The sequence below is a fragment of the Cebus imitator genome, unplaced genomic scaffold, assembly GCF_001604975.1.
Source record: "Cebus imitator isolate Cc_AM_T3 unplaced genomic scaffold, Cebus_imitator-1.0 Scaffold417, whole genome shotgun sequence".
Classification (NCBI taxonomy): Eukaryota; Metazoa; Chordata; class Mammalia; order Primates; family Cebidae; genus Cebus; species Cebus imitator.
In genome coordinates this window covers 1,346,516-1,359,460 of record NW_016107732.1, presented here as the reverse complement: position 1 = coordinate 1,359,460, position 12,945 = coordinate 1,346,516, and the positions used below count along the sequence as shown (strand labels likewise).

General features: G+C 53.5%; 1 protein-coding gene across 11 annotated transcripts in view; it reads right to left on the bottom strand.

Annotated features, from left to right (window-relative positions):
- Positions 1 to 5,128: 5,128 nt before the first annotated feature.
- ZSCAN1 (zinc finger and SCAN domain containing 1) overlaps positions 5,129 to 12,945 on the bottom strand; it is a 35,733-nt gene continuing 27,916 nt past the window's right edge. For 10 of the 11 annotated variants that reach the window (XM_037731710.1, XM_037731713.1, XM_037731715.1 and 7 more), the window contains 2 exons: positions 6,820 to 6,964; positions 5,135 to 6,320 (listed from right to left, as the gene is read on the bottom strand). In XM_037731710.1, coding sequence (XP_037587638.1) covers positions 5,698 to 6,320; positions 6,820 to 6,964 — 768 coding nt within the window. In that variant the 3' untranslated portion in view covers positions 5,135 to 5,697. Of the gene's footprint in view, positions 6,321 to 6,819; positions 6,965 to 12,945 lie in introns of all 11 variants that reach the window. The other variant, XM_017509596.2, reaches the window with a different exon arrangement.

The following is a 12,945-nucleotide window of genomic DNA, read 5'->3' as shown; positions in this document are numbered from 1 at the left end:
AGAGGCCGGGCATGAGTAGAGGCCGGGCGGGAGTAGAGGCCGGGCCCAACTAGAGGCCAGGTGTGCGAGTAGAGGCCAGGCATGAGTAGAGGCCAGGTGCGGGAGTAGAGGCCGGGCGCAGCACCAGTTGGGGCTGCGTGCGAGTAGGGCCTGGTGTGAGGAGGCGGCCGGGCGCGAGGTGGAGGACACGCACGAGGAGGCCGAGAATCCCACAGCCTAGGGTTCATGCCCTGGCTTCTGGCAGGAGCGGCTGCCCATGCTCCGTGGGAAAGGGGAGGTGAGCAGCTGGGCGGGCCGGGGCGGTGCTCAGGTCCGCAAGCCCCGGGGAGCTCCGCGGGGAGCCCTGCCCGAGCCCCGCTGCTCTGTGTGAGCGCGGCCTGGCGTTCTCCCCGCCTCTGAGGGAAACTGAGGCCCGACGGGTGCCGACACAAGCCTGCTGCGCACATGACTCTGGCCATTAACGCTGCAGTGACAAGGCCGGGAGACTGCAGTCCTGGCCGTGTGCCTCAGTTTCCCTCTTCCATCAATAAGGATGGCGGCCCGGTGCCCGGGGCGGGGCCGCGGTGGGATCCGGGGCGGGGCGCGCGTTCCCTCAGGGGCGGTCGGAGCGGCTCCAGCCCCGCCCTCCTCAGACCAGGGACGCCCGTCAAAGTCGGCCCCCGCCACCCCCGGAACGGCCTTCCTCAGGCCCGGGCAGCAGAACGGACTCCACACGCGCGCCGCTGGAAACTCGCCCCGCCAGGGCCACAGAACCATAGGAAGAACGCCACACCCCGCCCCGCCGGCTCGGCCTCCCCTCCCCCGCCCTGCCGGCCCGGCCTCCCCGCCCTCCCCCGCACCCCGGCCCGGCCTCCCCTCCCCCGCCCCGCCTCGCCGGCCTCGCTCACCCGCTTGACCGCGAGACGAGGCCGCGGTGCCGGCAGCCGACACTGCGCCTGCGCGCGCCTGACGCCATTTCCGCCCCCCCCCCCCCCCCCCCCCGCGTCATCTTTCTCTCGCGGACGGTGTTGGCGGCGTCTCAGTACCACCCGAGCAGGGGTGACGCGGGGCGGCAGACGGGGCGCGCCGGGAGCCTGGGCGTCCACGCCGGGTCGGGTCCCGCCTGGAACGCCGTGAGTTCGCGGCGCGACCACACTGGCGTTCCTGTTGGAAACGCTACGGTCAGCTTTGTTGTTGCCAAACCAGTGGTTTTTCAAAACACACGCTTTAAAACATTGACCAAGGTCGCGTACACAGAAGCCTTTGCATTTTCCACACGGAGGCACCATGGAGAGTTCTCGCTGAATTTATTACCTGGTACAAGGAACATCACGTACAAGACACTAACCATTAATGACGGCTTCAGACATTGCTAGGTAATTGTCAAAATTGTGCATTTGAACAGCAGCATACTATTCAAAGCTGGTGTGCCCTCGCCGACACGAAATGAATTGTCATTTTCTGAACAGTCACCAAAGCCTGCCAGGCGCTAGGCCCAGGTTCAGCAGCACACAGTAAACGAAGTGGGACACTTAACTGTTCCGTATTCAAGCGGGCTTCATTTCACCGGCGTATATCACACGTCCGTGGAGCGGAGAGGCGAGAAAAGCTAGGAAAGCCAGGGCTGAGCCTTGTGCTTTTGCCAGTTTAAGGGAGGACTGATTAATTCCAATCAGCCTGGCCTCGGGTACTGTATTTGAAGCTGAGGAAAAGTTGCAGGACAAGCGCATTTTTTTTTTTTTTTTTTTTATGAAACAACTCTGAAGACAGCAGAGAACACAATAGGAATTATCATACTACACACAGACACTTGAAAAGATTTGGTTAGTTGACACAAAAGTCAAGACTTTAAATTTCATAAGCCCTAAAAGAGTGGCAATTACGAAGAGATACAATGGCTCAAAATCATAATGCACTGATGTAAACAAAGCAAAGGCAAGCTTCTTGGCTTTTCTTTAAGGGTATCCTGTACATTCCAAGAACTGTAAAGCCCTACATTTGCGACTGTCACATTGAAAACCAGCCAGCTTTTCACTCTACTGCAGTAAAGAAGCTATTTACATATAATGCCATTTTTCAGTTGTCTCACAAACCAAATTCAAAATATTTTTGTGTGTATCCTTTCACAAAATGTATACTCTTGTATTCCCCCCTCCCCCATTTCCTTTTACTGTATCAAATGGTATGAACACACAACTCATGATGAAGTATTTTTCCCAAGTGGTCTGATAGCCCTGGTGAGAAGCTGTCGGTGGTGCCACACTGAGCCTGGTCAGCCCTGATGGCCAGGCAGCCCTGCCCAGGTTCCTCAGATCTTCTGATCCTGGTTTTTCTCAGCCAGGCTTCTAAACCGTACCTGCCTGCAGGGGCGGGCTCTTTCTACAGGGGCAGGTGCTGCTTGGCTCCAGCCAAGTGGGATCGTGTGGACTGGTGAGCCCGGCCTCCCAGGTCTGGATTTCGCAAAAGAACCCAGAGATCGGGATTTCTGTGTGAAATCTTTGGATTTTTAAAAGCTGGTAGGGATTTTGAAGGCTTTAATAATACTCTACCAGTCAAAGATGAGCTGAAGGCTACTCCTGTGCCCTCCTTGCTGTGGTCTGAACTTCCTGCCCTCTCTTGCAACCACTGGCTGGGCCCCTCTCAGCTCCTTCTCTGCTTCCTGTCCGATTCTCCAATTGCAACATTGCTGGTTGCCTCTGTGTGGCCTGGGACAGGACCCCCTTCCCAAACCATGAGCAGGTGGGCTGCACATCAGTGCAGCTTCCAAGCAATCCTGCAATCACAGCATAGATAGAACTGTGTCATGCCTTATGTTAAGGTTTAAAAAGTTAATCTGTCCAACATGTATACATTTAAAATATACCGTTATACTTACTACTCCCTGGATGTATTTCTTCCTTTAAAAAAAATCGTTTTGAGAGCTTCAAAACCTAGCAATGTCCTGCCCTCCTCTGACCCCAGAGGCCCTGGTGGCCAGGGAGAAAGGTGCCCTGTGAGACTCTGGTCTTCCAGAGCATAAGCCATGTCCTTGCTTCTGTCAGCCAAGGTGGTGAGAGTGGCCCTCCAGGGAGGCTTCCCTGGGAAACTGCAGCCCACAAGCTTACTCACTGACTCACTCATCCCTTCACTACGGAGGGCCTGCTGTATGCTTGGCATGGTCAAGTGTGGCAGTGGAGACTGTCCCAGGCACAGGATGAGGCCAGGGTGAGAGAGAGTGTGGAGACAGTCGGGGACACAGTGAGTTAAGGACATCAGCCTCCACCATCCCAGTGCTGGGAGCTACGGAGGTAGCAGGGCCAGGAAGGACACGCTGGAGCTGCCCTGCTGGGCTTTGTCTTTTCAGTGTCCACATTTTAGAGGAACCCTATTCGCTGCAGGATGTGGATGGGCACAGGGAACCTGGGCTGGAGGCAGAGTTTACGTAGAGGCAACTGCAGGCATTCAAGAAATGGGGACAGAGCCTGGGGCTGATGGTGCAGGGGAGAAAAGAGAACTGAGAGAGGTTGGGAGCTGGGTGCCCAAGGCAATCAAATATCCTTCCTGGAGGCCATCACTTTGGGAGGCCAAGGTGGGCGGATCACCTGAGGTCGGGAGCTCGAGACCAGCTTGACTAACATGGAGAAACCCCATTTCTACTAAAAATACAAAAACTAGCCAGGCGTGGTGGTGCATGCCTGTAAGGAGAATCGCTTGAACCTGGGAGGCGGAGGTTGCAGTGAGCCAAGATTGCGCTATTGTACTGCAGCCTGGGCAACAAGAGCGAAACTCCATCTCAAAAAAAAAAAAAATTCTGTGGCCTTGGAAGGTGGTGGTCCCTCTAGGGGGAATGGGAACCCCAGAGGGGAGGCAGTTTGCATGATTTTTGTTTTTGCACAAGGGAAGATGAGTTATTTGGACAAACTCAGTTGGAGGACTGAAGGACAGCAGGTGGATGTCTCTGGGGCCAGCCCAGGAAGGCTGAAGCCTGATCAATGCCCTGTGGGCGGTGGCACCCACTTTCCTGTGCAATTGTGGCACCAACGAACAGAGCTGTGACTGTGCCTCCAGGGAGTGGAGAGTGAGATGGAAATTGCATGGAATGAGCCTCTGGCTCCCAGCAGGTGGGGGCACCTGGGAGAGATGTCTCTACACATCCTGTCATCCTAGATAATCGATCTGTGCCTGAGGGAAGGCTCAGGGGGCTTCCGAGAGTAATGGCTGACTGTGGGGGCCAAGACCCCACCCTTCATCCTGAGCTCGGTAGAAGAAGCTCCTCCTTTGCAGGATGAGAGAAAAGGCGCCAGGAGGGGAGCTGGAGCCCACCAGCAATTAAGGCAAGGGATAGAGCCGGGAGCCCCCAGTGGGGACTGCAGGGAAAGGCTGGGGATGCCGGAGGGAGCCAGGAAGCAAGGTCGGGAGGCCCGGTTGAGGGGAGCTCCGTGAAGGCAAGCGTGAGAAGGCAAGTGCGGCAGCGAGGATGAAGTGAAGGCAGTGGAGGGTCTGTGGGAGCTGCACAGCCCGTGACGGGCATCAGGGACAGGCCGAGAGTGGGGGCGGCTTGGTTGAGAAGTAGCAGCAGGTGGATGTGACGTGGGTAGGTCCAAAGGCTTTCGAGTTAGAAGGCGACTTGGAAAAAGGTCTCTGCCTGTGTGAATTCACAGTCAGCCCAACGTGGTGTTTCCAAATGAAGTTGGGAGGAGAAAAAAAGACAAAAACTTTTAAGGCTTTTGCTTGAAAAGGGACCAGTGTCCAGCAACAATGAATTGGGGATGGATGAGAAGCAGAATCCGAGGCGGGGTCCCCGCTGATGGCAGGTCGTGACTATGCTGCCTGCCCTTGCTCTGCTCCAGCCAAGCAGCATAGGGGGCCCCACTCTTTGGGGACCATCTGGTTCTTCCTGGCAGAGTAGAAAGCCAGATTTTTATGGTTTAAACAAGTACTGGCATCTTATCTAAAAAAAAAATTCCTTCCGTAAGTCAAACAAAATATAGGCAGGTTAGCCTAAATGCTACGCCTGAAATCCAGAGACAGAAAGCAGGTTCTGGTTGTCAGGGTGGGAGGGAAAGGGCAAATGAGTGCTGACACCTGTGGGATCTCTTTCTGGGCGAGCGAAAATGTCTTTGGAGCTAGAGAGTGCTGGTAGTTGCACGATGTTGTGAATGTAGTTAATGCCACTGAGCTGTGCATTTTTAGTGACTGAAATGGTAAGTTTTATGTGTGTACTTTACCAAAAAAAAAAAAAAAAAAAAGGAAAAAAACAAAACCCTGTTTATCTGTTAGGTTCCAAGGGGGCTGAGCTGACAGGAGGGCAGCTGGGGGCAGCTGCACCCTTCTGTGGAATTGGAGCTGCCCAGGCGGGCTCCCGACCTCATGGTCTCAGGGATATCCACAGTGAAATGAAAACCCTGCGGCAGAACCTGCCGCTGGGTCAGGTACTCACAGGGAGACCTGCACAAGGCTTCTGAAAGATGAGATGCTAATGAAACTCGTCTTCAATCCACTTGCAAAACACAGTGTGCAGGATTGACCAGGCTATGCTGTGTAACTGCTGCCTCTCAGCCGAGACCCTGGGATGCTCCCTCCCATGCTGGCTGGAGACCGCAGAGCCGGTGTCCAGGATCTTCTGTGAAACAGCAGTGGCCAGGGATTGGTGGGGCTGGGGGATGTCCCCACCTTCTGGGGCCCATTGGCGCCCCCCAGGGACTCAAGGCTGGGTGGCTGAGGCCCGAGGCTGGCCATTCACATGTGGCCATGAACCGTGTGGAGCTTCTGGTGGTCGATGAGGTGGACCATCCAGGGGAAGGACTTCCCGCAGACGTTGCACTGGAAGGGCCTCTTGGGGCTGCGAGGGGCCGCCGGATCCTGGGCTCCATCCCTGGGTGGGGCGGATTCCCGGGAGCCCTTGCTCCGGGGGCCTTTCTTCTTGGGTGGCTCCAGCAGGTGGATCTTGCTGTGCTCAGCGAGGACGGAGCTATGCAGGAAGACCTTGCCGCACTCAGGGCACGGAAAGGGCCCCTCCTCGCGATGGGTCTTCTGATGCTCGATAAAGTGGGTGACCCAGGTGAAGACCATCCCACAGTCGGCACACTGGAAGGGCCGCCCCCCTCGGGGCCCACGCGGTGCTCCCGAGGTGCCTGTAGCAGCCTCTTGGGTGCCACCTTTAGTGTGCTTGAGGGATGGCTGCTGGCGGCTGCCCTGGTTGGTGTTCCTGTTTTTCTTTCGGGGACTGATTCTCTGACCACTCAGACCCTTGGGGCCTGAGGTCACAGCCCCTTCTGCCCGCAGGTCTGAGGAGGGCCCTGGGAGAAGATCCTCAGGCTCGTCCCAGATACTCGGCTTCAGAGGCAAGCAGGCCCGGGACCCTGTGGAGAGTGAGGGAGACGGGGTCACCTGTAGTGAGTGGACTGCCTTGGCATCTCCCTTTGTCCCCGAGGGGCATGGAGGGCCCCAATGACTGAGCCAAGTCCAGGTCCTTTCCCTGCTCAATATGGCCCTTCTGCCCTCCGTCCTGTCCTTCAAGATAGGAGGGCACATGTTTTGGGGGCGGATCCCTCAGCACTGGCCCCTCGTTCCTACCTGGCTGGCCCTCTGGGTAACCCCCTGCTCCAACACTCTCAGTCTGTCTAGCTTGACTGCTGTTCAGGTGGGGAGGCCTATGCCCTTCTTGTGGGGTGAACAGTGTGCATGGCAGTTCTAGGGGCCCCAGACCTCAGTCCCCACGGGAGGTGTGTATGGTTTCTGGGGGAAGTGTGGAGTTCACCACTGAAGCCCCTAACTCCACCCATTAACCAAGTCTGTGGCCTTGGGTTGAGGTCCCAAACTCCATTTCCAAACTTTAATCTGCACAAGAGCCAGACTCACCCATCGAGCCTGGGGCGCGGGGCGGCTCGGCCTCTGCCCTGGTGTGCAGACTCTGCGGGAGCTGGGTGGGCTCCAGCCACTCACTTTCCTCTGGGGGTGCCGGGGCTGCCGCTGCCGCTGCCGCATCCAGGATCGGCTCAGACGCCTGGAATGGCAAACACGGGACTGTTGGGCAGCTGCCCCTCAGGTGCTGTCCTCCCCCCATCACCGAACAACAAAGGAACGGGTCATCGCCAAAGGCTCTCCCAGGGCGGCGTGAGGTGGTTTGCGCCTGTTGTTCCTGTGCTTTGGGATGCTGATGCCGGAGGATTGCTTGAGGCCAGGATTTTGGGATCAGCCTAGGCAACAAGCAAGACCTCATTTATACAAAAAATAATCACTCCCAAGGAGCTCTTACCAGGACCTGAGATAGAATTCGAGGGGCCGCTGTACAAAATGGAAACGCAAGTCCCCTTATTCAAAAATCGTTGACAGTTTCAGGGCAGTGACAACAGAGCATTAGATAGAGCCAGGGGACCTTGCAGCTCGGGTCACTGTTACCTGCCAGGGTTCCAAGCTCCTGTCCCCCGAGGCTGCACTGCCCTTCCCCACACGCCCAGAGAAAGTGGGCAACCACACAGGCTTCACATCCCACCTGCGACCTATGACCTCTGCACTCCTAAGCCTGTCCCACACAAAACCAGGGTCACCACTTTCTGGAAGAAGACTGAGCTGTGGTTGAAGAGCAAGAACTCGAAGCAGCGGCTGGGTGCCTTGGCTCACACCTATAAGCCCAGCACATTGGGAGGCCTAGGCAGGCGGATCACCTAAGGTTGGGAGTTCGAGACTAGCCTGACCAACATGGAGAAACCCCATCTCTACCAAAAATATGAAAAAATTTAATAATCCCAGCTACTCGGGAGGCTGAAGCAAGAGAATCACTTGAACCCGGCAGGTGGAGGTTGCATTGAGCAAAGATTCCACTCCAGACTGGGCCACAAGAGCGATACAAGGAGAAAGAGAAGGAAAAGGGGGAAGAAGAAGGAGGAGGAAGAGGAAGAAAGGAAGAAGAAGGAGAAGAAGAATTTGAAACAGAGGGGTCTGGCTTGGTGTCCAGGCTCAGCCCCACTTGCTGTGTGGCCCTGGCTGAGACGCTTTAGCTCTCTGGGCTTCAAATGAGGATGTGTGTGCTACGGGCCCACAGCCTGTTACCATCAAGGGCTCCGCAAACGGCAACGGGGTCATATCAAAGGAAAAACAGTGACGCTTAATCAATGCAAATCAGGTTGTTGGGGAAAGTGTGTTGGGTCAAACAAAGCCTGAGAAGAGACCGGGAGTCAAGCACGCACTGACAAGGCCTGTCTTGGGTGGGTCTCCACTTTCTGCTGCCCCAACCCTACCTGGATGCACAGGGGCCTAAGGAAGCTGTCCTAACAGCTGGGCAGGACAGGCGTGGAGGGATTGCAGGGCTAGAGACTAATGAGGTAGGGATGGAGGGAGCTAGGGAGGGAGGGAGCTGGTGGCCCGAAGTGAGTTAAGACACAAGATTTTCCTGCTCTCACATTGGGAGTATGTGGATGGCGTGTTTGGCTGGGTTATTGATTTTTATTTCTTATCCATTGCTAGTTTTGATTGTAAAACATGTTGAATTCTAAAATTGTCACCAAAGGAGCCACCATCTGCAGGAGTAAAGATGGGACTTTTCTTTTGTGCCTCTTCCAGGTACCTGGCTACTGGGGGCCACTCTGGACAGTGAGGCTCCTCCCTACTTCACCTGCCTCAGCATTTGTGACTAATCAGGGCAACAGAGGGGTTGCGTGGAGGGAAGAATGGGCAGCCTGTGTGTGTGTGGAGACGAGGCATGCTCAGTTCTCCTCTGAGGAGCTATTGGCGCACTTGGGTCCGGGCACAGAAACCAAGACATTCCTGGGGCCCTATCTGTACTTTCAAATGCAAACACATCCCCACAGCCCCAGTGAGCCAACTATCACAGATCTGGGCTCATATCCTTCCAGAGACAGACCCAGGTTTCTAGTCTCAGGGACGATAGGTGGGGAGATTGGAGGGGGAAGGGAGACACACGTGAGAGCAGCCACACCCTGGAGAGTGCTGATGCAAACCAAGCAACCAAGGAAAAGAAAACCAGAATAAGGGGACAGGTGTGGTAGCTTGTGCCTGTCATCCCAGCACTTTGGAAGGCCTAGGCGGCGGAGCACGAGGTATGGAGATGGGGACCGTTCTGGCCAACATGGTGAAACCCAAAATACAAAAATTAGCTGGGCGTGGTGGCACATGCCTGTAGTCCCAGCTACTCGAGAGACTGAGGTAGGAGAATCGCATGAACCCAGGAGGCGGAAGTTGCAGTTGAGCCAAGATCCTGCCACTGCACTCCAAACTGGCGACAGAGCGAGATTCTGTCTCAAAACAAAAAACAAAAAACCCACAAGAATAAAGGACAAATATGAATGCCTGACTACTTACTGGTGTTGAGGAATTATCTTAATGGCTTTATTTAATTAATTAATTTATTTCAGACAGAGTCTCACTCTGTCTCCCAGGCTGGTGTGCAGTGGCACGATCTCAGCTCACTGCAACCTCCACCTCCCGGGTTCAAGCTATTCTTGTGCTTCAGCCTCCCAAGTAGCCGGGACTATGGGCACGTGCAACTGCGCCCAGCCAATTTTTTAATTTTTTGGTAGTGACGGGGCTTCACCCTGTTGGCCAGCCTGGTCTTGAACTCCTGATTTCAAGTGATCCGCCCTCCTTGGCCTCCCAAAGTGCTGGGGTTACAGGTGTGAACCACCGCACCCTGCCAGAAATTATCTTAATGGCTTTAGTTGGGGCAGTGGTGCTGGGTTACTCTGAAAAAACACAGGAGAGTGGAGTAACATCACCAAGATGATGGAGTAGGAGATACCAGCCTTCATTTCTCCCTCCCCCTACCCACACACAAATCAAATACAGACAGATATTCACAAGCCGGAATAGACCAAAATGCTCAAGGACCCATTGAAGATCTGCAGCAACACAGTGGAGCAAAACGAAAAAAACCCAAGAGCGTCCATATGAGAAAGCTCACTGGTGAGATAATGCATACCTGAGCTGCCAGGAAATCATTATGAACACAGAAGAAAAGCACGAGCCGAGTATCAGCTACGCAGTGGGAACCACCAGGGACCCCAGCAATCTGCTCTACAGCGGACACTGCATCACTTGTTGCCGAGGTTATAACAGTCAGTCCCGCCAGGGTCTCAGGGAGCTAGGACCTTAGCGTGCTACCCCCAAAGGGCTTCAGACAGCTACCCGCATGGGGTAATAGCGTTTCAGTTAACAACGGACCGGACCGAATATACCACAGTGGTGCCGTAAAATTATTACTCTCTTCCGCCACCATTTGAAATCCAACTCCATAGATACACTGCTGCCTGACCTTGAGTATGCACCAGCACCCTCCTGCCCACAGCTCCTCCGCCAGCAAGGACCTGACTGAGTACTGCAAGCAATACAGAGAAAATCGCAGAGGGATCCAAGATCATCTCGAGCAAGAATCTGCAGGATGATGATACAATGTTACAAGCAAAAAGATCTAAGTATTTGTCTTGACTTAGGTAAGTTGCAGACTGCACAGTTAAAACAGTTACTGGAAAATCAGGGGGATTTGTATTTGTGCTTTTGGAAAATGCTGCTACTGCTGTTAAGACCTTGGAAATGAAAGAACAGAAGTTGGATGGCAAATTAGTAGGACCACCTCTCACCCCCGCCACAAAGAGCCAAAGCTTTAAAAGGGAAAGAACCCCCCAAAAGGTTTTCATGGGTGGACTGAGCCCAGATACTTCTGAACTACTAACGAAAGAATATTTTGGAGGCTTTGGAGAGACCAAATATATTAAAGGCCAAGTGCAGTGGCTTACACCTAGAATCTTACCACTTTGGAAGGCTGAGGCTGGAGAATTGCGTGAGACCAGGAATTCAAGACTTAGGCAACATAGCTAAATCCTGTCTCTACAAAATTAGAAAATTACCAGGCACTGTGGCTCACGCCTGTAATTCTAGCTGAGATGGGAGGATCGCTTGAGCCTGGGAGGTCAAGGCTGCAGTGAGCTGTAACTGAGCTACTGCATTCCAGCCTGGGTGATGGAGTGAGACCTCGTCTCAAAAAAAGGAAAAAAGGACCGGCTGTGGTGGCTCACGCCATAATCCCAGCATTTTGCGAGGCAGGTGGATCACTTGAAGTCAGGAGCCTGGCTAATGTAGTGAAACCCCGTGTCTACTAAAAGTACAAAAATTATCCGGGTGTGGTGGCGTTCGTCTGTGGTCCCAGCTACTCAGGAGACTGAGGCACAAGAATCGCTTGAACCCAGGGGGCAGAGGCTGCAGTGAGCCGAGATGTCGCCACTGTACTCCAGCCTCGGCAACAGAGCGAGACTCCATCTAAAGAAAAAAAGGCTGGGCGCGGTGGCTCATGCTATAATCCCAGCACTTTGGGAGGCCGAGGTGGGCAGATCACAAGGTCAAAAGATCAAGACCATGCCGGGTAACACGCGAAACCCTGTATCTACAAAAAATACAAAATTAGCCAGGTGTTGTGGTGGATGCCTGTAAACTCAGCTACTCGGAGGCTGAGGCAGGAGAATTGCTTGAACCCTGGAGGCAGAGGTTGCGGTGAGCCAAGATCGCATCTGTGCACTGCAGCCTGAGCAACAAGGGTGAAACTCCGTCTCAAAATTTTTTAAAAAATAGAAAAGGAAAAACAACACTATTGAACTTCCAATGGATACAAAAACAAATGCAAGTGGAGAGTTTTGTTTTATCACACGTGAAAAATTGAAATAGAAATTGTTAGCAGATATCATCAAATTAGTTCTGGGAAGTATGAAATCAAAGTTGCACAACCGAAAGAGGAAAAGATGCTGCAGCTGGCAGATGAGGTGGAACTAGGGGTCGTGGCCAAGGTCAGGGCCAAAGCTGGAGCTAAGGATTTAATTACTATGATCAAGGATATGGAAATTACAGTAGTGCCCATGGTGGTGATCAAAACCACAGTGGTGATGGTGGATAAGGTTATAGTGGGTGTGACTATGGGAACTATGGGTATGGACAGGCTGCATTGTCTAACACAGCCCTTACAACAATCAGTACTTGGAGTGCTTGAGATGCTGGGCAGTGGCGACCACCAAGACAATTAGCACCCATACTGGGGGAGGACACTGAGAAAATGCCACATGCTACAGTACCCCATCTTGATGAGAAATTACCCGTTGGGTATGATGTACACTATTTGGTGATGGGCACATTTAAAGCCCAAACTTAGTGGCGCATGCCTGTAATCCCAGCACTTTGGGAGGCCAGCGCAGGTGGATCACGAGGTCAAGAGATCGAGACCATCCTGGCCAACATGATGAAACCCTGTCTCTACTAAAAGAATACAAAAATTAGCTAGGCGTGGTGGTGGGTTCCTGCCTGTAATCCTAGCTACTCGGGAGGCTGAGGCAGGAGAATCACTTGAACCTGGGAGACGGAGGTTGCAGTGAGCCAAGATCGCACCATTGCACTCCAGCCTGGCAACAGAGCGAGACTCCGCCTAAAAAAGAAAAAAAAGAAAAAAGCCCAGACTTCACCATTACACAATTTATCCATGCAACCAAAAATCACCTGTACCCCTAAAACTATTGAAATAAAACTTTAAAAAAGAAATGGCCCGGGCACAGTGGCTCACACTTGAAATCCCAACGCTTTGGGAGGCCGAGGCAGATGAATCATAAGGTCAGAAGATCGAGACCATAACTAGCTAACACGGCAAAAACCCGTCTCTGCTAAAAAATACAAAAAATTAGCCGGGTGGGATGGCATGCACCTCCCAGCTACTTAGGAGGCTGAGGCAGGAGAATTGCTTGAACTCGGGTGGCAGAGTTTGCAGTGAGCTGAGATCGTGCCATTGCATTCCAGTCTGGGCAACAGAGGGAGACTTCGTCTCGAAAAAATAAAAATCAATGCACTGTTACCCTTGTAAAAAACTGCCATGTAGAATACTCAAACATTTAAAAAGTAAGAGACAGCCGGGCACGGTGGCTCAAGCCTGTAATCCCAGCACTTTGGGAGGCCGAGGCGGGTGGATCACGAGGTCAAGAGATCGAGACCATCCTGGTC